Below are 27,118 nucleotides of genomic sequence, written 5' to 3' on the forward strand. Positions count from 1 at the left end.
CATTATTTTTTATTGTTGGCTAGTTATTTTATTTTATTTCATGTATCTTTATGTAGGAGGCTACTTTTTATTCAAACAAACTATAAATATTTGACGATTATTTTAAAATAACTATTAAATATTCTTACATACTTGACGATTATTTGAAAATGACTGACAGTTATTTTTAAATAAATGTCTAGTAAGCCCCTAAATATTTGACGATTTTTAACCATCAAGTAAGAATAATTGTAATATATGCTGCACCATTAGCAAAAATAACCATATAGTATTGAGATATCTTGTGACATTGATTTCTTATAAATCTCATATCATGTATGAAGTATAGAAGATATATATAAGTTTATAAGAATAAAAAATTGGTCAAGGATGGCTTTGCTTACAATGCACCTATCTATGGTACACAAATACAAAATACGCATATCATGTACTCCCTTTGGTCTAAAATATGAGTAGTTTTTTGAAAAAATTTGCAAACTAATAAAGTTCTCATTCTCATAAAAATATACACTGTTTTCATTTCTTATACACTCTGTAATGAGTGAAAGATATATTTACACAAGAAAAAAATGTAATATCCTAAAAATTTACCATTTGATAATCAACTTAATTAAAAGTAATTAGGTAAAATTTATGTGGTGTGTGGTCAGCCATAAATTTAGGCTTAAAGTAAAATTTGGTCATGTGGGCATCAAAAGTAGGAAAAAAAGGAGAGAAGCCTTTGTACCAAATATCATGGTGTATTGGGCTAGAAAACATGAATCAATCTCCTGTGTACCACATGTTGTGGTGTATGTGGTGTGCACTGTGGCGCACGACCTATTTTCCACAAAAATAAAGCATAAATAGATGAGAAGAAAGGGAAAGAAAAGAGAGGGAACATAAGAAGCAGCAAGGAGCTTTGCTAGGGTTTGCTTCTAGAGGGAAATTAGAGCATTTTGGAGCTAGTAACTACTAATAGTAAGTTTCATAACTCATCTTCTCTCTTCCCTCTTCCATTTTCATAAGTTGATGGTCAGGGTTTGTAAATGGAAGATGATTTTTTATCCATATAGATTATGGGTTCAAACCCATTGACTCTAATGAGTTAATGGGATTTGTTTTGAGCATCTAAATATAAAAATTATGGGTTTACTCATTAATGGTGGTGATTGGCTATTAATATAAGAAAATGGACATTCAATCTAAGTTATAAGGGTTGTTGAGGTATTAACATCCCTATGTGAAATTGATGATTGTTAGTTAGGGATTAATAGAAGTTAATACACTCAATGGGTAAGTCTAAATATCAGAAATAAGAGCTTTAGATATTTTAAAGATGAAAAATAGAGTTGAAAGTATGCATATGACAATGTTGATGAGTTTAGACTTAATTAATTATAGATTAATCATCCTTACAGCCTTGAAGAACAAGCTTGGAAGTATATATTGAGAGGCAAACTTTTAACTTATTAAAGGTTTAAGGTAACTAGAAGAAACTTATTTTATATAATTGTTCATTAATTGAGTTATAATGCAAGAAATGATTCATTTGCATGAATGACTGAGATTGTGAATGTAAATGCATGCCAAAATCATATGATAATTTATTAACCTTACTTTAACTAAAAATGTGAAGTTGAAATTGAAATGATTTGTAAACTATCATTATATGTTGGAATGAGGAGTATATAGGATGTAATGTGAGGATTGTGTATTTCAAAGCAATTGATGCTTGAGTAAAGTGAAGTGTATATATGATAAGTGATAATTGTTGATGCTCACATGTATTAATTGATTTGAAAATAATAAACTTGTTATAGTAAATTACAAGCATGTATAAATGTGTGTGTGAGTATGAGACATGGCATGATCATTTAATGTGAGTTCGTCTGGAAAGAAGAGTAGAAAAAATCATATAGTATTATATGGCTGCAATTTGGTGCATGAAGACCAGTATTGTCCCATAATTTATTAAAGAACTGTCCCATAATTTGTTGAGAGATTTAAACCTAACTATTTTTGCCTATTTGTTGAGGAAACTAACTTAAGGTTTACGACATCCTAATAAATTGAGAATAGGAGAAGCCATTGTTTGAGAGTGAGTATTGTGATTTTTGGCCGGGTCACACATTATAATTGATGAATTTAGGTAGTCCAGTCACACGGATAATGCCCTGATTGATATTATAACCCATAATTTCAGTCAGAAGAAGTAAGGAGAGTATAAGGAGAAAATCAATCATGCATATATTTATATAATATGTCACATGATTGATAAGTTGGTGACAAGTTGTGATAGTAATTCGGCCATTATCACATATTGTTTTGTATTGGGGAAATGTGCCTTATGATTTGATTGTAAAAAATGATAATAAGATAAATTATAAAATTATGACTTGTGTTGTGTGTAATTTTAAAATTTTGAGTATTTAACTCCCATTTATGTACTTTTATCAATTGATATGCAACTGTATAAGATAGACATACCTTAATTATTGAGTGGTTATCCTCGCCTCTCTCTTTTAATATTTTACATGCTTTAGCTCGAGTGTGGAAAGGAAAAAATCTCTAAAGGCTTAGGAATCTTGTATTCCTATTGTAAAGCCTCCTAACCTCATTTATTGTGTAATAGTTAAAATATTGTCAATTAGAAAATGCATTTTTGGTGGCACTTGTACTATGTTGTTGTTTATAATCTTGGGATGTATTATGGGTCATAAAATGTTGCGTGTAAGTTGTTTAAATGTTGATAAGGCCAAAATATTAATGTAAGTGTAGGGAATATTGTCATGTTGTTGGATTTAAAATTTAATGATTATGCAATGTTAAAACTTCCCCTCTATTTTTAGGTATTAAAGGGATTAAGAAGTGAAATTTTGAAATTGTAGAGATTATGTGTATGTAGTGTGTTGTATAAGTAGCCCTAAAGCCATTGAGTGTGTTCTAGGCGTTAGTGATATCTTTTAGCACATGTATGAAATTTTAGACACCCTTGAGTTGTAAAAAGTTATGAAAATATGTTTGGGTATTCATATTCCTTATGTAACCTAATTTGAAAGTAAAATTCATATCATTAACTATTTTATGAAAAGAGTTTTTTTTATAGATACTTAAATCACATCATTTAAAAGTTGGACAGAAAAATGGAGCGCATCAAAAATTGCCCTTGGTTGTTATCATTTGACAACAAAATGCTATTTAATAGCGTGTAACACACTGTGATATATGGCACATATACCACGGTGTATGGCGCGGGGTAGGATAGTTATGGCACATGTGCACAGGCCGCACGATGTCTCTTTGTTTTTCATTATTCAATATTTTTCAATTAGTTTTGAGTCCTTTAACTTTCATGATATATCCCATACTTTCATAATAATATTTTATTTTGATTAAATGTTTTATTAAATGATGTTTAAGTAATTTTAAATTTAAAAAACTTGGAATCCCATACCTACAGACTTGATAATTTAATTGGATTTAGTCCAATAATTGCCTCGGGTTCTAATTAATTGTGTATTAGTAAAGAAAATTTTATTGCTTATTATCAAGGATTTTACACAAAACACAATTATCAATCATTATAATTTCATCCTGTATTTGGGATTGGAGGGAGTATACAAGTATTGGGTTTATCATGAAAAGGTTGCGGGTTCGGTATTTCGGTTTAACAAAAAAAGCTCATCAATTGCTGACTCAAAATTCAAGTTCCTGTTAAAAAGACTGATCACACCTAGATATATTTATAAGCAACAAAAAAATTACACAGCAAATATACAATAGTTAAGACAGCATATTTGAATTAAAACATGTTGTATGTATCATAACACATAAGATATATATCGTATACGTATTATATATATACACACCTTCATATTTTTCCTCGAAAAAAAAGCGGTACATCGGACCTCCAACAATACCAAGGAGGCAAGAAGACATAGCCAAACGTGATCGTAATTCCTATCCATATCACAGTCAGACGGGGCTTCCTGTTGTATGAATTTAGACAAACCCCTGATTCCCCAGCCAATTCGCTCCATACTCTCTCTCTTTGGAGTATTAGTAGTCCCATAACACAGGAAGGAGGAGGGAAGCATTGAGAGAAGACACACAGGGGAAAGGAAAGGAAAGGAAAGGAGAGGAAAAGAGAAGAAAAGAGCAGGGGAAGAGTGGATAACAGTTGAAAACGAGAAACCGCATCGTCATTCGTCAGCAACAAGTCGCTCCATATCTCAATGTCATAGTAATACCCAACCAACTGGCTTTTACTTCATTCATAAGCTGTGAGCACCCTCTTCTATGCACATTATTATTAAAGCCTTCCCTCGGCTCACACTTTCACATAGGCATACAGATAGAGAAAGAGAAAATCACCTCACTCACAGGCTCACAGGCTCACATCCTACATAGCCTTTTTCTCTCTGGAATCCGCCGAACGAGCTTTTTAATGCGGGTTTAGATAAGGTTTGCGAATCACCCAGGACAGAACAGTACGGTCGCCCCAATCCTTCTTCACCACCTCTCCCAATCAAAGCTGCAGCCTTTTCAGAAGAAAAAACAAGTTTTGATAAAATGGGTCTGTTTCTCACTCTTTCCTCTTCTTCTTCTTAATGGAGACCCTGCTTTGATGGGACTTGGACATCTCTGGGTTTGCTCAATGCAGGCGAGGAGCTCCCCCCCCCCCCTCATTGTCCTTGCTCTGATCTCTCGTTTGACTTTTAGCGATTAACCTTCCTCTGTAGCTACAGATTATTTGATTTTATTTCTAGGTAGCGAGTTTTGTTTGTTGGCCTATTAAATGGGCTCATCTAATGAAACTGAGATTCACGCCAAGACCCATCATTTTCTTTTGCTTTTTCTTTACTAAATGAGGTTCTTTTCTAGGCGTTACATTACAGGAATATTAATACCGAGCTTTTCTCTCTATGCTCATCTCATCTACTTCTCTTGTCTTTTTCTATATCTCTTGATTTGTCTTTTTCCAGGTACCATTCTGTTGAGCCTGGTATCTTAAAACCTGTGACATCTTTGGAGGTATTTAAGGTGAGGAGGAGAGTAGGGAAAGATTCACAAAGCTTCCTGATCCTCCTTTGTGGTGGTTGGCTGGCGTTTTTTGGAGGTTTATTCAGAGTTCCAATTTCAGAAATTTTTATTTTGAAAAGTCCTAGTTCCTTCGGAGGGTTTTGAAAACAAAAGCAAGGTAGATTCCTGATGTTATTCTCTTACACACCTTTCTGCTTTTTGATTCCCAATAAGAGAAACTCGATTATAAAAAATAATAATTAAAAAAGCCTATTTTATGCTATTAGCATAGTATCCTCATTCATCAGGGGAAATTTTCTGTTTGTCATCTTTCTCTATATATACTGAAACAACAAACTCTGTCATCCATCATCCCTCAAACCTCCTTTTCTCTGTTTTATCATAAGGACCCATCTGACTTTTCAGGGTTTTTACAGCCAAAAAAATGGCAGCTTGGGATGGCGTTCTGAGTAAAACACGCTTAGGCGATGAAGAGTTCGATGAAGAAGATGTGTGGGGACTGGCGGACGAGAGAGATGACTCAAGCCCCAAAGTGATGAAGATGCTGGCTTCTAAGGATTCCTCTGGTTCTTCCTCTGCATGGCTCTCACCTGCTGCTCCAAGAAAGATTCCGAGGACAAACTCACAAACCAGCCATAAATTTGAAGCTCTTCAAGGTTCTTCAGCTCCTCTGAACATTCCTGACTGGTCAAAAATTTATCAGAAAAATATCAAGAGAGGGACCAAGGTTGATGCTGGTCAAGAACATGACCACGATAATGGTGATGAGGAGGAGGAAGATGGAGATGAAGATCGCATTATTCCTCCCCATGAATGGCTCGCTAGAAAGCTTGCAAGGAACCAGATTTCCTCTTTCTCTGTGTGTGAAGGGGTTGGGAGGACGCTCAAGGGGAGAGATCTTAGCAAAGTAAGAAATGCTATTTTGTCCAAGACTGGTTTCATAGAGTAGTATTAGCAGCTATTAGATCCTTCTTTGCCATCATTGTTATGCTTCGATCATATCACCATCAGCTTCTTTCTTATTTTTGTTTTTGCCAAATCTCAACTACCAGCCTCTACAATCCTAACCTTCTGGTCATCATCGTTGTTCGATTTTGATGCCATGCAATCTTTTTGTGTTGATTATTATCACAAGTATACAGAGTGGGAGATGATGAATGATGATGTGCTGATGCTACTGCTGGGAAAAAATTGAGTCGCACCATGAAGTCAGAGCTGCCTTTTCTGTTCCTGTTCCTGTTTTTTTTTTGTCACTTTCATATTTTCTGGGAGAGTGGAAGAATGGGAAAATATCGAGTGGTTCAGTATCAGTCTGAAGTTTTGAATGTTTTCCTAGAAAAAAAAATTGTAGTATATGCTTAGATTTGGAAGGGAATGCTGACCCATTCTTCAAGAGGAAGAGTTAATTTTTAATTATTAGCCTTCAAGTCTTCCTCTTTATGCCTCTCTGGTTTGGTTGGCTCTAACCTTCTCTAACTGTCAGTTATCAATTGTTAAACGTTCCCTTCATTTATTTGGTTTTTTGGTTTTTTGGTTTTGGGGTTAACGATTAACAAGGCTGTTTTTTTTTTCCCTCTTGCATGTCCTTATCAGTAAATATTTAAAGGGGCATGGACTGTTTACTGCGGAGCAACCATGACATCACTAGGAAAAAAAAATAATTTAATATGAAAGTTTGATATATATCTATTTTGAAATAGATATGTGCTGGTTTTGCATCTGAAGGTTTTGAATGAGTCAATGGCTTTGGGCTGTACGCGGGTTTGATTTCATATGAAATTTCACGAGGGTGATGCAAAACCTCAAGTTTTTGAAATGGATCTTATGGAGATTCTTAATTGTCACTAGGATGACGGGGCCACCACCAGAGAGAGATGAAAATGGAGGTTACATAAAAGTGCAGAATCTTGCTGCGATCTGCAGCATGAGGGAAAAAAATGAGGATTGTAATTATAAGATGAGGCTTTTAGTGGAGAATATTTGATCCTTTTGAATACATAGACACACATACACAAAAGTAATGGTCCTTGCAATGTATTTGCCTTTGGCCGACACAAATCTCACAATGATAGCATCGAGAGGCATTTGAGAGGTTCAGAAAATTCAGGGTTCTCCATTGCCTTTTCTTCCATTGGGGTGGTGGGACCATCATATATGGCCTTTTTGGCTCACACACAAACTTGGTATCATGTTCATGTGCATGCCGAGGAAATCTTTTGTTGGGATCCTCGTTTCTGGAGTTTCTCAACTTAATGAGATTGGGCCGGGTTTAGGGATGGGACAATAGTTTAATTTTTAAAATAAATAGAAAAAAAAGGAGCAAAAACTGAGAAATTCAGGGAAATTCTTAGATGAAAAAAAAAAAATCAGACATTAAACGTAAAAGCTTTTATCAACTCCGTTACATGGGACGCGATTGAGCCGACTCGATGTGCCAGACCTTTAGGGAGGTGTGAGGGATGGGGTCAAGGCTGTCCTACTTGAAAGTGGGCGAGACTATAATGTAGTTTCATATCCCATCCAGTCCTAGAGATCGTATTGTCTCGTTTGATAATGAGATGGAATCGGAAAATCCCATTAAAGATGAAGAGATAACTAATCAATTAGTCTTTATTGTTATAATAGGAAAGATTTTAATTAAGGATTATGGATGAGATTTAATTATTAGTGAATTTTAAAAAATTTTAAATTAAAGTTTAAATAATTTTAATAGTGACATGATTAAATCATTATTTATTTGTTATATCGAATTGTTACTTGTTAATTTTTTTCATTTTATTTATTAATTTATTAATATAAGTTGTAAATTACATTCATTTATTGGAGGAGTAATAATATCAGATCAAACATTAATTAAATTATTGTATAATTTACGATCGATGTTAGTAAATTAATAAAAAAATTAGTAATTTAACAATTGATATATTAATAAAAAAGCTAAAAATTTAATAATTGATATTGTTGTTTGTAATTGAATAATTGATGTTAAGTATAATTATTAACATGTAAATTCATATAATTTACAATTCATATTAATAAATTAATAAGTGAAGTAAGAAAATTAATAAATAATAATTTTTTATAATAAGTAAAAGGTAGTTTGATTTTTTTATTGTTAAAATTATTTTCACTTTAATTCTCTTAAACTGAATCAAAGTTTTAATTTTTTTAAGACTCATTATCATGATTTTTAATTAAAATTCTCTCATGATAATATTCACATCTTTAAACTTGTAATTTTTTATCACACTTTTTCCCAGTAAAAATTATTTTTCTTTAAAGTATTATTTTTCAACAATCTACTCAAGAGAATTCTTGTACACCGAACATAAAATATATTTTGTAAACTCAAAAATTAATATATTACTTTAAAGTATAAGTTAAAATACACTTAATAGAAAACCAATAACAAACATGAATCCTAGAGAGGGAGCAATAAAAATGCAATAATCACAGTAAACAACAAAAAATTAAATTCTATACAATATTTATTAAATTACGTAACCCCTTTGAGAAGAAAATTTAATAAATTAGAAGAAATAAAATATTAATTATCTTAATTTCAAAATATTTGGTGTTTGGTAATTATTTTACATTAGATGTACTAACATATATGCGCGAAACAGGGGTAATTTAAATTTAACGGGAAACTTCGTACGGGAAGCTGGACATATTTATGCCAAAGAAGTCTTGTATTGCAGCTATTTTAAGTGATGCTGTTTTACAACATATGTTTGAATGATAAACAAGCATTTAGCAAGTAACAACCATGTTAATTTTATGTTTGGCCATGCCACTTGCTAAAGAACTTATCTGGAGGACAATGAAAAAAATGAGATGATTTCTTCACCATCAGGATTCTCATATTAACAAAGAAATTTGATTCGATTTTATGAGTTATTAGTTAAATCTTTATTAATTAAATTAATTTTTATTGATTTTTTAACCTATACTAGTCTTTGTTGAGTGATATTCCGCGTGAATTAAGCCCATTTTAAAGTGAACTAACTCTTTGAAAATATTTTCTGTGAAACGAGAATTACGTTAGTCGGTTGATTTTGCAGAAACTGATGCGCAGTTCGAGGATCGAAAGGATAAAAGCGGGGGAAAGGGAGAACAATGATATAACTTGAGCCCCTTCATGCTTTTGATTCAACAAATACCAAAGGTCGCTTGTCTAGCTTTTTCACTGTTAGCCAAGCACGACCAATTTCCAATTCCACCTTCTTCAAGCTTTATATTTTATATATAATATATAATAAAACGCTTCAATTTGGGTGAGCCTGACCCTAAACCAAACCATTTCACATGAAAAGACCTGTGTGGGATCCATATGAACTGGATTCAATTCGAGCCATCCAAATACAATTTACTCCCTAGCATAACATTGATAAATGATAATTATTTAAGCACCAACCGACACTTATCATGCTAGTTATAAGCAAAATCACTCTCAACTAACAGTAACCTTGTTAGGATCATTCTTAATGTTATTTTGTTTTTGGACATTAAATTTAAATGGCAATATTTGAACTTCACTAGCTGAGCCGACAATAGATGGAGGCTTGGTTAATGATATTAAGCTCAACAAACCATGAAGTAGTTTTAACAGATTTTAATGAGGAAACATAACGGGAGAGATGAAAAATAAAAAACAGAACAAGAGCCGAAAAAATGTGATCGACTTGGACTCTTCAATAACTGTTACCGTTATTTGTAATAAATATTTCCTCCACATTTCCTTTACGGTGAAGAGCGGTTTGATTAAAGGACGGTTCCGTAATATTGGACTATTAAGAGGTTAGTACCTAGTCGTAGTGGGTCATAAGTGTTTTTGGGATTTCATCTCTTGCTCGAAGCAGAGAGGGATTGTGTCCAAGGTAAAAAGAGCTGTAAAGTTGACTCCTTTTATATCCTTTACCTCCTTCTGCTTGTCTTATTGTGCCTTCTCTGAGTTAATTGTTTCTTTTAATTTCTGGGTTTCACAGTGAGGTAAACGAGGACGAAGAGGAGGAAAAATGTCCGTGAAGAGCAGGGGAGGAATTGTTGAAATGAGCATGAGAAATGTCATACCTAGGAGATGGGCTCTTTTTCTTTGTATCGGAAGCTTCTGTGCCGGAATGTTCTTCACTAATTGGTACTTGTCACTTCTGGGTTTCTATATTTGAGCTTCAAGTTTCGATAAATAGTTGTATTATGATTATGTTGCATCTTTAAATACTGCAACTTGGGTGTTGAAGAAAGTGCCAGCAATTCGGTGGATTCTCATGAGAATAAGGGAGATTGTGCTGATTCAACTTGATGCCTGGCTTTATGTTTTAGAGAATTCGCTGACTGATGTGGTCTAGACAAGTTAGCCCTGTAAAGTTATTTTGCCTCTAAATGTGGAAAATGCTGTTGTTTTTAATCGAATCGTCATGAATTATTGCTTGCGCACAACACTTCAGTCGTGCCCTTTGCAGTCATTGAATCAGGGATACTGAGCTGTAGATTAATTTCACTAGGGTCCTTTGCACTTTTCATGCTTGTCTACTACTGTACTGTTTATTATCGTTTATCTGTAATGCATTATATGATTTTTCCATGGGTTTCATATGTCTAAAGGTGGTGTATTGGCTGTTATTTTTCGTCAACAGGTTGTATATATTGACCAAAGACAGCCCAATTTCTGGGCTAATAGTATTATTCTTCTGTCATCCACTTTATAATACTTTTGGAGTGTCTATATTGTTCTCCTGTCATGATGTAGCTGAAAATCGTGAAGGTTTTTATAAGCAGCTAAAATAATTCAGTTGAGTAAATTCAAGGGAGTTGCTTCTCATGTGGCTGGCATGACCCTTGATACTCAAAATTTCTAGGGTTTTGTTTGTTGCCCTTGGTTCTGGTTCTGCAAAAATTTGTGATTAAGTGTTCAGTTAGGAACTATGTTTCTAAACCAATTGGTCAAAATCTTCTTTTATTATCAGAAACCAAACATGAATGAATTAGACAAACTCTAATTTCTTCTCTATGGCTAAGTTAGATGCTAAGGCAAGCTATTAAGTAGCATATATATGTGTGTGTGTGATGCTGAGTGCTTACTACAAATTTTGCACCAGGATGTGGTCAATGCCTGAATATCAAGAAATTGCAAGGACATCTGATGAGGTTGAACAAATGAGATTAAGCTCTGAGGGTTGTGATATGAATCTTGTAAGTGTAGTAGTCACGCTTATACACTAATCATGTTTCTACCATGTTACTTTTGCACACTCTTGTCCCAACCCCAGTACACAGATTCTCAGTAAAATCCTTCTGGAAATTTTAAGAACCTCACAGTTCCCTTCTCAAGAGATTATTGTGAAGGAAATGAAAACAGAAGGTAAAATCACTTATGGCATGTGGTAAATGCCTCTGAAAAAGGAAATAAAAGTGTTTCTATTATGTTTGTTTTGAAGTCAGTAGGTGACATTTTGTTTCTCTTCTCTATTTTTGGGAGCGATTGAGAAGTGAGATGTCTCTGCTTAAAGTATTATATGTTTTCAACAATGACTCCTCATAATGTTGCAATTTCCTCTCTTGTGACTTCTGGAACTGAATACATTTTTCCAACCAAGGGTTTTTCTTTTTATTTGCATCTTCTGCTTCTGAGAAAGATGTAATTTGACTGATTATTAATATTTTCGCTGTTGTCTATAGGTTGTAAAGCCTCACTCCAATTACAGTCAAGTTTATGCTTCAAACACAGAACGTCTTATCAAGTAAGCTAGGCTGATGCTTGTTTGTATTGGGTTTTACTTAAGCTTCTCAAACAACTTTTATGCTGAACTATTGATATACATGGAATGCAGGAACCTGGGTAAGACAATATCTACTTTGGAGCTGAAACTGAAACTGCTAGGATAGCTCCTAAACTTATGTTGAATGATTCTCCTGCAACAGGAAACTCAAACACTATCGGTTCATCTCCAAGAAAAAGATATTTGATGGTTATAGGGATCAATACAGCTTTTAGTAGCAGGAAGCGGAGAGATTCTGTTCGTGAAACGTGGATGCCGCAAGGTGATTGAATAATTTTGAGCTTTTATGTTTTTCCCTTTTAAAATTACTTTTATAATTATTCTGTGCTTCTTCCTTATGTTACATCTATCTGGTCTGGGCTTCTAATGGAATTTCCCCAGCTGATAGAAGAAAGAAGATGGAGGAAGAGAAGGGCATAATCATACGCTTTGTCATAGGTCACAGGTCAGATTCAATAGTCTCTTGATACCCGTTGTAATTTTGTGGCACGCTTACCTTCTTTCTGCTAGGTTCAAATATTATTGGTACATTAGAACTTTTTTTTTAAAACCATCCATGTCTGTTATTTTTGTCGTCTGACGTAAGTGGCATTTCTTTTCTTTTCTTTTTCTTTTTTGGCCAAAGTGGAGTTTCTTTCAAATGCAACACAATTAGTTCTTATTATGGAGATCACTGGGATACACTCAGTATTTCTTATTGGTTGGTTTGTTTTGTACTTACTTGGGGTGTGCTTCCGTTGTCAAATTCATGAATTAAATTTAGCTGTTAACCTTTCTGTCACTAGTTCCACATCTGGTGGCATTCTCGATAGAGCTATCGAAGCTGAGGAGAAGCTCCATGGCGACTTCTTGAGACTGGTAATCTATCTTTTCGGTCCCATAAGTTAATCTATAGTCCCATATTATGCTGAGATTTTTGTTGATGAAACAATATACGTCCATGTTTTATCAGGACCATGTGGAGGGCTATCTGGAATTGTCAGGAAAGACAAAGACTTACTTTTCAACTGCTGTTGCCTTATGGGATGCAGAGTTTTATGTCAAAGTTGATGATGATGTCCACGTGAACTTAGGTAAATAGTTGACTTATGTAAAGTTAATAGTTGATAATAATGAGTTTCGAGTTGTAGGAGAACTGCTACAGCTTGAAGTGACAGTTTTTACTTTTATTGCTTGCACGTGCATGGAGAAAACTTTATCTATCTTTTAAAAAAAACGAAATTACTTAATTACTTAAATGTATAAAAATGATTAATCAAATAGTGAAATAATATTTCACTGTTCGAAAAATTTTTCATGACAAGTTGATTTTATAAAATTTAAGTTGTGGATGGGAATTCCTTTTCTTTACTTAGTTTTGTAAGAAAAAAAATACCAGAAGTTATAGTTCTTTGTTTTTATTTTTTAAAAAAAGGTAAAAAAATTAACAAGGGATACTGGTTATGCAGAAACTACAATCCCATCTGCATTTTAAAAGGTTTGGACATAGCCGTTGGCTCATTTCTTGAGCAAATAAAACTCTAGAGGCTCTATTCAAATCAAGAGCTTATCCATTTTAAAGCTCTATATGGCTGCAGTTTGATGATAGGTTTCACAAGCTCTCCAGTGTTAGCTTGTGTAGAATCTGTCAAATGGCTATGTCATACTCGTGGAAAATTTAGACAAAGAAACCATCATTAATGGTCAATATTATCTTTATCCCTTTCCTCATTGTGTTAATTGGCTATTTGTCATCACAGCAACACTTGGATTGACTCTGGCTAGGCATCGCATGAAACCTCGGGTGTATATTGGGTGTATGAAGTCTGGCCCTGTTCTTGCTCAGAAGTAAGAAAAGAGGTATTCTATATTTTGTTGTTTAAAAATCACTTCTTAGTTCTTAGGGTAACTCTTTTGTGGAACAGGGGAGTGAAATACTATGAACCAGAATACTGGAAGTTTGGTGAGGTGGGAAACAAGTACTTTCGTCATGCTACGGGACAGTTATATGCCATTTCGAATGATTTGGCCTCTTATATATCAAAAAATCAGTAAGCATTTCAGATATGCTAATTTATGAGTACCAAATAGCATTTTGATATTTGACTCCCCAATGCAGAATTTGTTAGTGAAATCAAGATTTTCATTATATAAATAGTGGAAACGAGGACAGGCTCACAATTTTGAGGATATTTTGTTTCCCTATTGACGTGTATATAATTGAGTGGTTAGACTAAGTTAGCTTTTCACACCTCTTTGACAATTTGAATTTTTTTAATATCAGAGATGTGCTGCATAAATTTGCTAATGAAGACGTTTCATTGGGATCTTGGTTTATCGGTTTAGACGTGGATCATATTGATGATAGGAGACTGTGCTGTGGCACACCCCCTGGTACGTTGTTGTCAGTTCTATTATGGCCTTTTCTTTTTCTATTTTCTGATGCTATTTTTGTCGATCCAATGCTGATACAGAAGCAGTGTGTCTCAAACAACCGATGAACAAACTTTTGCTTCTGAACTTTCTTTTGTTGTTTGTGAAGTCATGGTAGGACTCTCTGGAATGAAGTTATTATTGATGGATTGATAATCTAACTAGTTCGAAAATAAAACTTAGGTCGGTGGAATTCATGATTGCTGTTATGGAATGATGAATTCATATTTTGCTAGGAATTCGATGAAGTAACTAGTCAAAACCAGTGTCCTTCGTTGACTTAAGTAAGCATGTTAGGTATCTTGAACAAGTTAGCCAGAATATTCAGCAGAAAATAATACCTGCAATCACCATCTCTCTTCCTCAGAAGAATTATATGCAGACCTTTATGAATAAAAAAACTGATGATGTTGTTGGATGCCTTAAAAGAGTTGGATGGGTGATTCGTTGCTGCAGATTGCGAGTGGAAGGCTCAGGCAGGAAACATATGTGTTGCTTCATTTGATTGGAGATGCAGCGGAATCTGCAGGTCTGTTGAGAGGATAGTGGAAGTTCACCGGCGTTGCGGGGAAGACGAAAATGCTCTATGGAGTGCAACCTTTTGACAGGAAAATCGGAAAAACCCCGACTCGTCTTCTAAACTCGAGAAGAAGTGTTGTCAAAAACATGAAAGAAAGCATAGCATGAGTCTTTTTAGCAGTTACTACAGACAGAGATTCAAATAGGCCTTGCCGCTTGGGGTCTGATCTACATTTTGAAAAAGAAGAAAACCCTTTTGAATGATGCAGCCAAAGAGAAAGAAGAAGGAGTTTCGTCGCAACCACATTCTTTTGTAGAGGCTGGAGAGGGCCTTATATTCTGTAGTTCTCTCTGCCATAGCTAAAGTGCTTCCTAATAATTAGTTTTGATGATTATGTTCATTGTCTTTCTCTTCCCTTTGCTTCAAACTTTAATATAACTTGAATTTGTCTCATGCTGTCTCTTTGTTCACCCATAATCACCATTTCTTTGTTCACTTTGTGCAATGGAGAGAGTCTCTGCAAAAAAGAAAGAAAAGTTAACTTTGGGGAGAAATTGATGGCATGGATTTGTGATGATTGCGATACAGTGGTTGGAGTGGGGGATGATATGAAGCAAATCCTAGGTGGTTCCATGATTGAACAGCAGATCCACTACCAAATTACGCGTGTACCCCACAACTCTCTAGGTTTCAAGCATGAAGCAGAAAATCAGGCATCCAATTTCTGGGGACGCTGATGTCCACATTTGATATTTAGTCTACCTTTTAGTCTTAACCCTTTTTTCTTTTTTCTTTTTTTTTTTCGGTTGCACATTTTAGTGGTAATTTCTTTTCCGGCAATCTAACCTTTTTGAAGTTCTGCATAAAGTGTGATGTAATCTCAGATTTAATAGCCATTACATGTTTGAATTAAGGGAAGATATTATTTTTGATTCTTACATTTTGTCCAGTTTTGTTATGAGTCATTGTACTTTATTTTTAATATTCTAGGTTTCTATATTTTTTTTCATTTACAACATTAATCTTTACAATTTTAGAAGAATGTTGATGTGGTATAACGGTGTTAAAATTGCTGACATAGCCACTAATACCTTTAAGTTTATGTTGAAGTGTTAAATAAGTGTTGTTAGACTTTTTAATAAGCAAAATAAATTCAAAAAAGCTACATTAGATAAAAAAGGGTGACATTGAGTTATAAAAAAAAAACTCAGCTTAAAATATTTGTAAATATTTCAAAAAATATTTAAATTTATTTAAATTTTTAAACTTTTAAGACCTGCAATTTTTTTTAAAAAATTGAGTCTTCTACATTTTCAATTTTTAAGTATCCCAAAATCATATTTTACATTTTTTATATAAAAATAATTAATTTTATAATAAAAAATGTTTTTTTATAACTTTAGGTTTTTTTAAAAGTTTAGGCTTATTCGACCCGCCCAAGCTCGAATTATTAGTTTTTGTTGGAAAGAAATCAAGTTAAAAGCTTTAGTTTTCTCGTTCCTTTTTTTCTTTTAAGTTTTAACCTTTCAAGTTTTAACTTTTGGCCCTTAATTTATAAAAAAATTCGAATAACCAAGCACAGAACTAACTTTTTAAGTTGGTTCGAATATTTGAATTGCTAATTTTTTATTTTTTTAAAAATTTAATTTTTACTTTAAAATTAATTATTTTTATATTTTAAAATAAAATATATTTTTGGGATATTTAAAAAAAGTAAAAGACTTAATTTTCTTTTAAAAAAATTTGCAAGTTTTAAAGTTTAAAAACCAAGATTAAAGTACATTTCAAACACTTTTTTTTTTTGAGATATTTTGAATTGATAGTTTTTTTTTCAATTTCATGTCAACATTTTTTTTATCTAATGTACCTTTTTTTTAAAATTTAGTTTTCTTATTAAAAAGTCCAACTCAATAAACATTTTACATACCAACACAAATTTAGCGGTGTTAGTGATGTCTACAATATTAATACTATTTGTACAACATCAATGCCTTTTTGAAAATATAAAAACCAACATTGTAGATGGAAAAAAGGTATAGGAACTTGGAATACCTAAAAAAAATATAAGGATTTATAATAAATTTTGAGCAAAGTATAAGGATTAAAAGTAGTGTTTTACCTTGAATTAATGATTTGATATTCTTAACTTGGGGCAATTTTTTTTATATAAAGTCAAAATTTAATATAAATATAATGCACAAGAAAAAGTCATAAAACTAAAGTATTACAAAATAACCAAGGAGAAAAGCTAAACACAGAATAAAATAAAACTTCTTGGATGACTTGGAAATGATGTCGCCACAGTTTATGAAGCAAATGATTAATGTTCAAGATTATGGTGTTGAAATTTGCTACCAGAGAATGCTATTGGAGAAAAATGTGGTTTATGAATGTTGTTAATTTAAACTACAATATTAGATAGATCATGATGAGCACAAAAAGAGTTTATCCACTAAAGAGAAACTCTCAAGCAAAGAAAAGGAAACATATGCATCTTGAATCCATTTCATTATCAAATTTCCATTAATGAATTGAGAATTTAGGTAGATTGCAATAAAGTAGCAAAGCTTTCTATCCTTTTTAAATTTCTTGAGCCAAATTGTCTATAAATCAAAGTTGGGAACAAAAATAGGATGAGTTGCAACCAATTGTGAACTTGATGAAGAGGACCTTGATGGCAAAGAAGGCCAACAGCATACATGGTTGAAAGCAACATTGACTCTTGAAATTTCTTAATAGAAGAGTTGAGCTAGGAGCGAAACCTTGATGGATGATATAATTTCTCAACATCCATAATTGATTGATTAAAATAGTGACATGCTAAATCAAATCAAAATGAAAATCCTTGAAAGGTTGCTTGAAATTGAACATTAACCAAGAGATCAAACTACCATATTAAAATGTTGAAGTCTGGATGTTCAAACCACCAAACCAAAAAGATCGAGCAAGTGCACAATGAGTAAAGACATGATCAATAATTTCCTCACATTCACAAACAAGAGGACACAAATTGTGTTAGTAAGGTGATGCTCTCTAAGAATTTCACCAATTGGGAGAGCTTTATGAACTAATTTCCACACAAATAGAATGTGTTTTAAAGAGAACTGTGATTGCTAAAGAGATTTCTAGCAAGAAAAATTCATTAGTGGAGTTGTATTTCTATGTTGGGAAGTGAGCAGTTCAATACCTTTCTTAGAAAGATATTATCCTATCTTAGAACTAGTCCAATAGAATTGATCCTCTTGTTGAGAGAAAGAAAGAGGAGTGTTAAGAATTAAATCTGACACCTTATGATCATAAAGATATCGAGTAAATTGTGAATTTCTCTCTTTAGCAGACTGGTCACTAGAATGGTGAAGAATGAGATCTTGGACATGAAGTGATGTAGGATCAGAGGTAAAAGAAGAGGAAAGAGTAGATATAGAATTTGGTTTAAACTAGAAGGGATCATTTAGAGAGATGTTTGAGCCAACATCCACTTTCCATTGTAAGTTTGATGTAATCAAGTCAGTAGAAGAGCATATTCCTTTCCACAATCAAGAAGAATTGTGAGGTTTTTTTAATGATGGTTGTGGAATTTAAATGTATATATTTGATCTTTAGAGTAGTAGACGGCAAAGAATTAGCATCGTCATTCATAACTCTCCAAACCCATTTGGCTAACAAGGATTTATTCACTAGAGCTGAGCTTGAAGACTCAGGCTATCTTGACTGAGAGGCCAAAATATAATATTGTTTTTAGGTGTAAATGCCTGGAGTTCTCATTATAGCCTTAGAAAAAATCAATACAAGCAACATTTATAGCCTGACAATTAGATTTTAGGAGCTTGACACATCACATGAGATAAATATTAGAGGCTAAAAGAACATATTTGATTAAAGTCAACATTGAAGCCTGTAAAAGCATTTTTTCCTCTCAAAATTGATTCTACTTTTAATAGACTTCAAAACTTGAGAATAAATAATTGACTTAATTCGCTTAACATCTATCCCAGTTCCAAGATATTTTCCCAATTCATCTGAAAGATTAACTCCCAAATAAACCACCATCTCATATTTAAATTCAGGGGAAACATTTGGGCTACAAATAAGAGAAGATTTGATATGATTGATAGCATGGCTTGACCATTGGCAATAAGCGTCTAACATATCCTTAACCCCCAAAAAAGTGTTGAGCTCAAAAAAGAATACCGAATCATTAGCATATAGTAAATGAGAAATAAGGGAAGATTTAGCACAAATTTTGATGCCATTGATCATCCCAAAGGCCTTAGATTGGGCAGTGAGATAAGATAACACATTACTAGCCAAAATATATAAATAAGATAAAAGTGGATTTCCTTGTTTAAGACCCCTATAGGGAAAAATAGGAGCAGAAAGATTACCATTAAACCTCAACTGGTATTGGATTGTTGTAAGGCATTGCATAATGAGATTGATCCATTTCTTAGGTTTAATCATGATTGCTTCAATGAAATTCCAAGGCAATCGATCAAATGCTTTTGATAAATCAACTTTCAATGTAGCAAATGTTTTCCTACAAGTGACTAGAATTTTTTTCAATAATCAATTCAGTCTTTAAATTTTGATTTGAAATAATTCAATCCTTATAATTTATTGACTCGAAACAACTTAATTTTTATAGTTTTTTAGGTTAAGGGTCACTTTTTGCTCCTTAATTTTACCCGAAAGGTCACCAGGTATTCTAAACTCAACTATAGGTCAATCATGTTTCTCAATATTAAAGATTCCTTCCCTTGTCACCCAATCAGTAGTGGGTGTGTTTGGATTTTAATTGAAAAAAAAAAAATGATCATGAAAAAATTGATTATTAGAATGTGGTGATATTTGGATAAATTTTTAAAAATTAATTTTGATAAAATTAGGATGTTTGAATAATTTTATCAGAAGCAATTTTGAGTGGGTAATTTTATTGTTCAAAGTGATAAGTCAGTAGTGGTCAGAATTGATTTTTCAAATGAAATAAATTTCAGCTTGTCATAAATAGACTTTGAAAACCAAATGGGATTTAGAAAAATCAAGGTGCTTGGATAAAATTGTTTAAAACCTTAATTTTAAACTCAAAATTAATTTTAAAATGGTATCCAAATAGGCCCAAAAATGCCTAACATTTATTTATTATCAGAAGGTCCCACTATTTCTTAATATGTTTTTTTATTTTTTATTGAGTTAAAGGTTATTTTTATCCTTTAACTTTTACCTGAAAGATTAGTGGTTACCCCTAATTCAAATATTTTATAATAAAATATATTAAAAAAAATGTAATACGAAGGCCACTAACAATGAAGAGATGGTGAAAAAATAATAAGATGACGAGGAAGGAAATCTCTAATATTAAAAAATATAATTAATTTATTTTTAAGTTTAAGGTGTCCAATGATCATTCAACAAAAGTTAAAGAGCAAAAATGATACTTAATTATAATTTTTTTTACTAAACATAGCTCAATTATTATAATTTATTAACTCAATAAATAGCAAAGACTGAATTATATTGAGTTAAAATTTAAAAATTAAATTAATAATTGAGAGAAAATTCATGGATTATGTTATCCCTCTAGCTTATCATGTTATTACGAAAATTTCTTGTTTCTTATGATTATTTCCATGAAGCAAATTGTATTTACAAAAAAAAAAATAGCCTTTTTAATGTACTCATGTCAAATTCAAACTTTAACAAAGTTTCTTCTAATAAAAAATGTAATAAAATATATCGTAATGTGGATCCAAAACCCTGAATTTCAGGTTCGAATTGGAATTTGACTCGGTCACATATCTGTGAAATGCAGGCGGCAAGCACATTTAATATTAGTGGTCTTTGGTCAACTCGAAAAACAAGCAGAGTATGTTCTTTAACAGAGGAACAAGATCCTCCGAGAGTAGAGAACACGTTTTTAAAAGGGGAGAACAAGAACAGCTAGGAAATAAACATCTTTTTTTTTTTTCAAATTTAAGAATTACCTCAGGGAAGATATTTAATTTAAAAAATGAATAAAGATACACCCTTCCTTTATTATGGAAAAAATTATCACCAAAACAAACAACATAATTGCTTAGTGATAAGGGTGGAAGTTGGCCAGATAACATGTTAAGGATCTACAATTTGACTTACTTTAAGTGTAACTTAATTTAGTCAATAGATAAATTAAAGCAGGTTTTGACCTTTGATTTGATTAGACTTATTTAAATAAATAGGTTAGGTTTATTTTTAGAGGGCTTGGTATACCAACCTTTTATATATATATATATATATATATATAAAATATTACATATATGGTATGCAATTTATGTAACATATAATATATAGTATTAAATTTAGCAATTGGAAAGTAATTGACTGCACCTCATTTCTTCTCGTTTTTCATCCAAATCGAAACTAGAAAGCATTAGACATGGTCTTTTTTATTAGCTTTCGTACAATGAATTGATAATATACCAATTTCATCATTTAATTTTTAATGAATCTATCCCTCTTATTTCAATTTTTTTGTCATGTTTTCAATAAAATTAGACTTATATATTGATTTCAATATTATTATTGTATTGTATTATAATTAGTGAGTCCTTTTACTTATTATGTATTGTGATTGGCAAATCACATTGTGTACATGTAAGATTTAATAACCCTAAAGTTTATTTTAAAGCTTACTTTTCAGGCATAAGTTGTGAAAAAAACTTTATATAAATTTTAAATTAGGCTTAGGTCTTGGCATATAAACTCAAGCCTATTTATCTAAAGCTCAACCTGGTCTATTACATTTTTACCACCACTATTAAATATTGATGATTTGTTCAAATTAAGATATCCTGATTCATTTTTTAGTAAATAATGAAAAAAAAAAAGGTTTAAGCAGAGTCATCGCTGAAACCAATGCGTCAATAGGAAACATATTGTTTCTGTAGAAGATGCATTCATCATGAAAGCAAGATCAAGATCGGATCTGGTCACCTAGTCTGATATGATATATGTAATGCATTGTCAAAAAAGAGATGCGCCTTGGAGTAGAAGCAAACTCAATCCCAAAGAAACACATATCATCCCACTTCCACCTTCCCCTATTCCCTACCTTACTTTGGTTGGTACGAAACCTCTTTATCACCATCATTTTCTAGCTGTGTACTTTAACACAATAAACAAACAAGAGAGAGAGTAGCTTCTCATGTTCAATCTTAGTATTTTATTATGTCATTCTCTTGATCACGCCTCAAAGCTATTCTCACATAGACAGCTACGTACCTGCAATATCATTCCTTATCTTCACTGCTGCACTGCATTTTGTTGGAGCAAATATACCTTTTGATGTTTCATTGCTTCTGGACAAAGAGAATGAATAAGATCTTGATCAGAATTCTGCAGAAAAAGGAACCATTAAAGTGTTACCTTCTTGTTCACTCACTGTTTCCCACGGTGATTATATAATAACATGAATAATGTTTCTGTGTCACCCCTTCTTGAAGCTTCATATTGAGCTTAATTAAAGAGAAGGACTTTTGCGATCTCACAGAAATGGACTGCTTGTGATATTGGCACGGCTCAATCAAATAACAGAGCTTTAGAATCACAAAGCACTGCCTTCTGATTGAACCGTACCAATATCTCAGGCACATGTTCATGTAGATTCATCACGAGCTCATGCACTTCTGCAGGACCAACCGTATACGTTAAAAACAGGTCACAAACAAAAAGCTTCAACATAACATGCAATAAGAGAAGCTTACCCCGAGAACACAGAAAATAACTAAGAACCAGAGAGGAGTAAAAGCTTCACTGAGAACGCCAATAACAATGTCCGGTGTGATTCATGAGAATTAATGAAACAGAGAAAGAGAGGGAGGGAGGGAGAAGAGGAAGTGACAGAAAGAGGAAGGGCTTTAAATATGGTGGGCATTAAATTCGTCAGCGACCAAACAACAAACAGGAGGTGGGCACTTTAAATTTTGAGGATTGGGGGAAAGAAAATAGAAAAGCATGCATTTGAATATGTGAGAATTACAAGCAGAGAGAAGAAGAGAATGAGGGAAGCACATTTGAAATTCAAAAAAAGGAATTGAGTTAGTGCATTTAAGAAAGAGCTTGAGTTGAAGGAGGAGTGTGGTGAAAAAGCGTATAGGTGAGTGAGAGGAAGAAGCAGAGCACGGATTGAGCAGTAGTACCAATTACCAAACAGATCATAACTTTCTTCCTCATTCAAAGGCTGATATTTCTGTAAGTGGAGTTAGTTATATAAAAAATAGCATCTTTCGGCACGTATAGGTCCAGAAAAGGAACAGCCTAGGAAATTATGCATTTGATTTGGATCCTAGCCTACCAATTCCTGAGCCTGGAATCGCAAAAAAGGGTTTCTTCAAATTCTTAATTAACGCGGCTGGTTGGAGTTTGTTAGGGGGACACCAAGAAAAACAACTCTTTCGACTCACTGATCTATTTTTCGTGCATTGCACAGAGACAGACACCCCAAATCCAAGAATTTCCTCTGTTGAGTATTATAAAATTCAGGCTAAAGCGCATTTTTGAGTCAAGCTTATGTTTAAGCCAAAATAGTGTAAAAAAATAGCAAAATGGAAGTAGTCATTTTCTATATTATTTTAATCAGTCATTTAATGAGATTAGTTATTTATTATTCCAAAGCTTTCAATTTTTTTTTTTTAACGTATTCAGCACTTTTGAAATGAAATTAAGAAATCAAGTTGTCATTTTTTACGCTATTTTAATTCTTCTCTTAATGAAAGTAGTTACTTCTTTCAGTCTAAAATATAAACAATTTTTAAAAAAAATTGGCACACCATAAAATTTCATTCTCATGAAAAATATATATTGTTTTTCCTTTTTATATTTAGTCTTAATTATTAAGACACTTATGAAAAATGAAAGATAAATTTATATGAGAATTTATATTAATAAATATAAAGCATAATAAATACAAGGGGTGATTGCTAGTCAGGAATCATACCGGATCGAGAGTTTGGGGTATCTATTGTTAATTTGTTATCTCTCTTATTTCTTATTTTTCTCATGCAATTATTAACCCTTAATTTATTTGGAAATACTATCATTTTTTACCTAAGGTTTTAGAGAAAGAAAGACCTTAATATATTGAGAAGAAGAAGTTATTAATACTTTTATTTATAAATCACTTTTAACATATTTTACTGGAACAAAGAAAAACTTCAAATTTCATTAATTCTATCTTAAAATTTAATAAGTTTTCACTTCTATTTCTTAATAAAAACAAAAAGAATTATTTTTAGTAAACTTTTATTAGCATTTAATAAGGGCAGAAAGGTAAAGATAATTTTGTGAAAAAAAAGTAAAGATAAATATAAAAAATAATGAAGTATCCCATAAATAAAACTAAAATTAATCTTCTCTCTTAACCTTATAAATAAAACCTGTGGAATATAATGTAGTAGATATTAAAACCTTAATTTAAAAGTAGTTTAGAATATTTTTAATGATTTTTAAAAAATAAATAAAACAGTGGCTAATTTAGACTGTTTTTCATAAAGTCTATGATTCAATTAAATGAGTTTTACATTATGGATTGAAGAAAGTAGAGAGAAAAGCAAGAGGAATTAATTCTTGCATATTGAATTAGCTTCTGGGGAATTAAAACTGAAGCAAGGGAAGTACTTGGGTCAACACATATTAGCCAATTGTAGTTAAAATATGACTAACTAATTTAACCAACTTTATTTAGAAATATATCTAATTATAATTATAATTTTTCTATATAAAAAATAATTATAAACATATTATTTTCTTGAGAAGTTCAATTTATAAGTAATAGCCTAACAAGCACCCTATCTGTTTAAAAATACAAAGTATTTTTAATTGAATCTTACCTCTCAATAAAGTTATTACCTACTTTTCAACTAACTATATCTTTTCATATTTATCTCTATTAAACATCATACAATAAATATAAAGTTATTATCAATAGGAATACTTTTGATAAAAATGTAATGATTACATTTTGAAAGATTAAAAATGCCTTACATTTTTAAATATCTAATTCCTCAAAAAATATCTTACATTTTTAAGTAGAAGGAGTAACAAATAAGGGCTCCTTGAGCTCACAGAATAAAATGAAATAAAAAATTATATTATTTTAAATATGAAATGTTATATGTGTTTTTTTAGAAGAAAATAAAAAATAGTTGTTATAAAGTAATGATTACTCCTCTATTAAAAAAATATAAGGCACTTTAATTAAATTACACATTCTAATATATTAGTTAATTATTTTCAAACTAATACTATATTTTCATGCTTACCTTATTTTAAGAGTGTATCTTACTTAAAGGTGAAGTGTGGAGTGGTGCATTTATTAAGAATAGTTTTAGAAAAAAGAAAGGCTCGTTAATTACATGTTAAAAATTAAAAATTTCTTATATTACTTTTATCCCAATTCATGGGATACTTTCAAATAAAATCACATATAACAATAAGTATTATTAAATATACTTTACAACTTTATTTTTTAAAAATATAAATATAAAATTTTAAAAATGTCATTTATTTGATAGTCCTTTTATAGAAGAATATTAAAAAGAAAGAATATATGTGAGGGTAATATTAGAAAAGCATAATTAATGAATCTTATTTTTTTAAAGTATCTTATATTTTAGGATGTTAAATTTCTTAAAAAATGTTCTATAATTTGGGATGAAAGCATATTTTTTAACATCCAATATAAGAAAAAATTTCTTATATTTTTAAATGAAGGGAATATTTTCCCATATAATAATACATATTACATATCTTCATTTTGATTTTTATGCAATGAAAAATTATTGTTTTTCCTTAACGGCTACCAACTATAAAGCATTAGACTACAAAATATATTGAAGAAATATTTTCAAATAAACGTAAATTATTTTGAGGTGAAGAAATACTATGTGAAGCCAGAATTTAAACACGAAGATTTCTATAAAATATATATGGTACAAAATTTTATAATTTTGGGACCAAAATATATATATATATATATCTTAAACAACTCGCATACGTTACTAAGAAACAAAATTAAAAATCTGAACCGTGACCCTGTTAGTAAAGTCTTGATAGATGCTTATGATAGTGACTGAAAGAGTATTAATTATAGAGCAAGCAATATCAAATTTTAGGGGTAGTAAATGTGAGCACTTTTTCTTAATAAAGATTGGAACCTCAGTTTGTGATAGACTAGTACATTTTATTATACCCAGTTTCACTGATAATGCTGTATTCTTTTTAATTCATCTTCATAAAAAAATTGGCTCCCTTATGTTTAACATCTAGTTTCAATTGTTAATTATTAGAAATGTTATAGATAAAACAACGTACGTAATCCACAAAATATTTTATATTATGAAATATAGATTTTTTTTTTCAAATGATTTCTTATAAATTTAAAGGGAGGGAATAGTATTATAGAGCATGGAATCTTAAAAATTTTGTTATACACCTTCTTGTCTTAAATATAATGTCTTAACTAATTTGTAGAATAAAGAATAAGTAAACTAATTATTTCTAGTTAATGCGTAGAAAATTTTTGACACTTTTTTAAGAATAGCCTTGCCATTTAATGACTAAAATTTAATGCATGATAATAGAAATATCCTAATAGAGAGAGGTATTACAGGAAAGAAAAGTTTCATATGAGAGGCTAGAGGAAATGATACATTTATTTAGGACCAAGCCAAAACCTTTGCATAATTCATTAAATAAGTACTCCACTACTCCTTTTTATTTTTCTCATTTTTTTTGTGGGGAGCACTTATTTTAGTTTTATTTATAGAGTATCTCTATAATTTTTGTACATACCTTTATCTTCTATTAAATGCTGAAAATATTATTAAATGTTAAAATATTTTATTTTTGCAGTATATATATTTAATAAAAATAAAATTACAAAAATTTAAAGTTTTTTATTTTAATAAAATATATTAAAAATAATAACTTATAAATAGAACAATAGAGAATTGGTGAATTCATGGAATGATTGCCAAAAGATGCCATAACTGTAGATATAGCGATCCTGATGAGCAAATGGGCAATGACAATAAATAAAGGTAATAAATAGGCTAACAGCAACTGGTTGTTTTCTGTTCTGTCTTCATTAAATGACCACAGAAATTTTACTACTACTTTTTTCCTTTAACAGTTGAGATAGTCTTGTAATTAAAGGGAACCAAGGGCAAATAAATAGAGGGACAAGAAGTGCTGCCATTTTTACGATATAATATTGGTCCACAAGTACATCCTCTGTTTCTACATTTATATGTAATCAACTTTGGTCCACAATCACCACACACCCCCACATGTGACCATCCACATTTGTTTCAAGTTCCTCTTTAGTTTTCAAGATCACCCAGATTTT

At 31.6% G+C, this 27,118-nt stretch overlaps 2 protein-coding genes and 1 long non-coding RNA gene across 8 annotated transcripts; 2 read left to right on the forward strand and 1 right to left on the reverse strand.

The window, feature by feature from the left end:
- Window positions 1–4,135: 4,135 nt before the first annotated feature.
- On the forward strand, window positions 4,136–6,438 carry LOC129287183 (protein S40-5-like). 2 transcript variants are annotated; one of them, XM_054923374.1, is made up of 3 exons: window positions 4,136–4,751; window positions 4,968–5,182; window positions 5,442–6,438. In XM_054923374.1, the coding sequence occupies exon 3, from the start codon at window positions 5,450–5,452 to the stop codon at window positions 5,972–5,974; it is 525 nt and encodes a 174-aa protein (XP_054779349.1). In that variant the 5' UTR covers window positions 4,136–4,751; window positions 4,968–5,182; window positions 5,442–5,449; the 3' UTR covers window positions 5,975–6,438. The 2 variants fall into 2 exon arrangements, with proteins under 2 accessions (XP_054779349.1, XP_054779348.1); XM_054923373.1 differs by having other exon boundaries at window positions 4,136–4,558.
- Window positions 6,439–9,762: 3,324 nt separating this feature from the next.
- LOC129284836 (probable beta-1,3-galactosyltransferase 2) lies at window positions 9,763–15,694 on the forward strand. Of its 5 annotated transcripts, none has more exons than XM_054920324.1 (12): window positions 9,763–9,905; window positions 10,014–10,162; window positions 11,124–11,217; window positions 11,704–11,765; window positions 11,856–12,066; window positions 12,186–12,249; window positions 12,590–12,662; window positions 12,757–12,877; window positions 13,544–13,631; window positions 13,709–13,834; window positions 14,068–14,177; window positions 14,673–15,694. In XM_054920324.1, exons 5-12 carry the CDS (start codon window positions 11,922–11,924, stop codon window positions 14,819–14,821), a joined length of 876 nt encoding a protein of 291 aa, XP_054776299.1. In that variant the 5' UTR covers window positions 9,763–9,905; window positions 10,014–10,162; window positions 11,124–11,217; window positions 11,704–11,765; window positions 11,856–11,921; the 3' UTR covers window positions 14,822–15,694. The 5 variants fall into 5 exon arrangements, with proteins under 5 accessions (XP_054776299.1, XP_054776297.1, XP_054776298.1 ...); XM_054920322.1 differs by having other exon boundaries at window positions 11,947–12,066; XM_054920323.1 differs by having other exon boundaries at window positions 9,810–9,825; window positions 11,947–12,066.
- Window positions 15,695–21,676: 5,982 nt separating this feature from the next.
- On the reverse strand, window positions 21,677–22,763 carry LOC129285239 (uncharacterized). Its single transcript, XR_008587129.1, has 3 exons — window positions 22,476–22,763; window positions 22,154–22,397; window positions 21,677–22,070 (listed from the first exon to the last, which is right to left on the reverse strand). It is a non-coding gene; the product is annotated as an uncharacterized LOC129285239 (long non-coding RNA).
- Between the last annotated feature and the right edge of the window lie 4,355 nt (window positions 22,764–27,118).

The sequence above is a fragment of the Prosopis cineraria genome, unplaced genomic scaffold (genome assembly GCF_029017545.1).
Source record: "Prosopis cineraria cultivar Desert tree isolate PC_DT_omini unplaced genomic scaffold, ASM2901754v1 PC11, whole genome shotgun sequence".
Lineage (NCBI taxonomy): Eukaryota > Viridiplantae > Streptophyta > Magnoliopsida > Fabales > Fabaceae > Prosopis > Prosopis cineraria.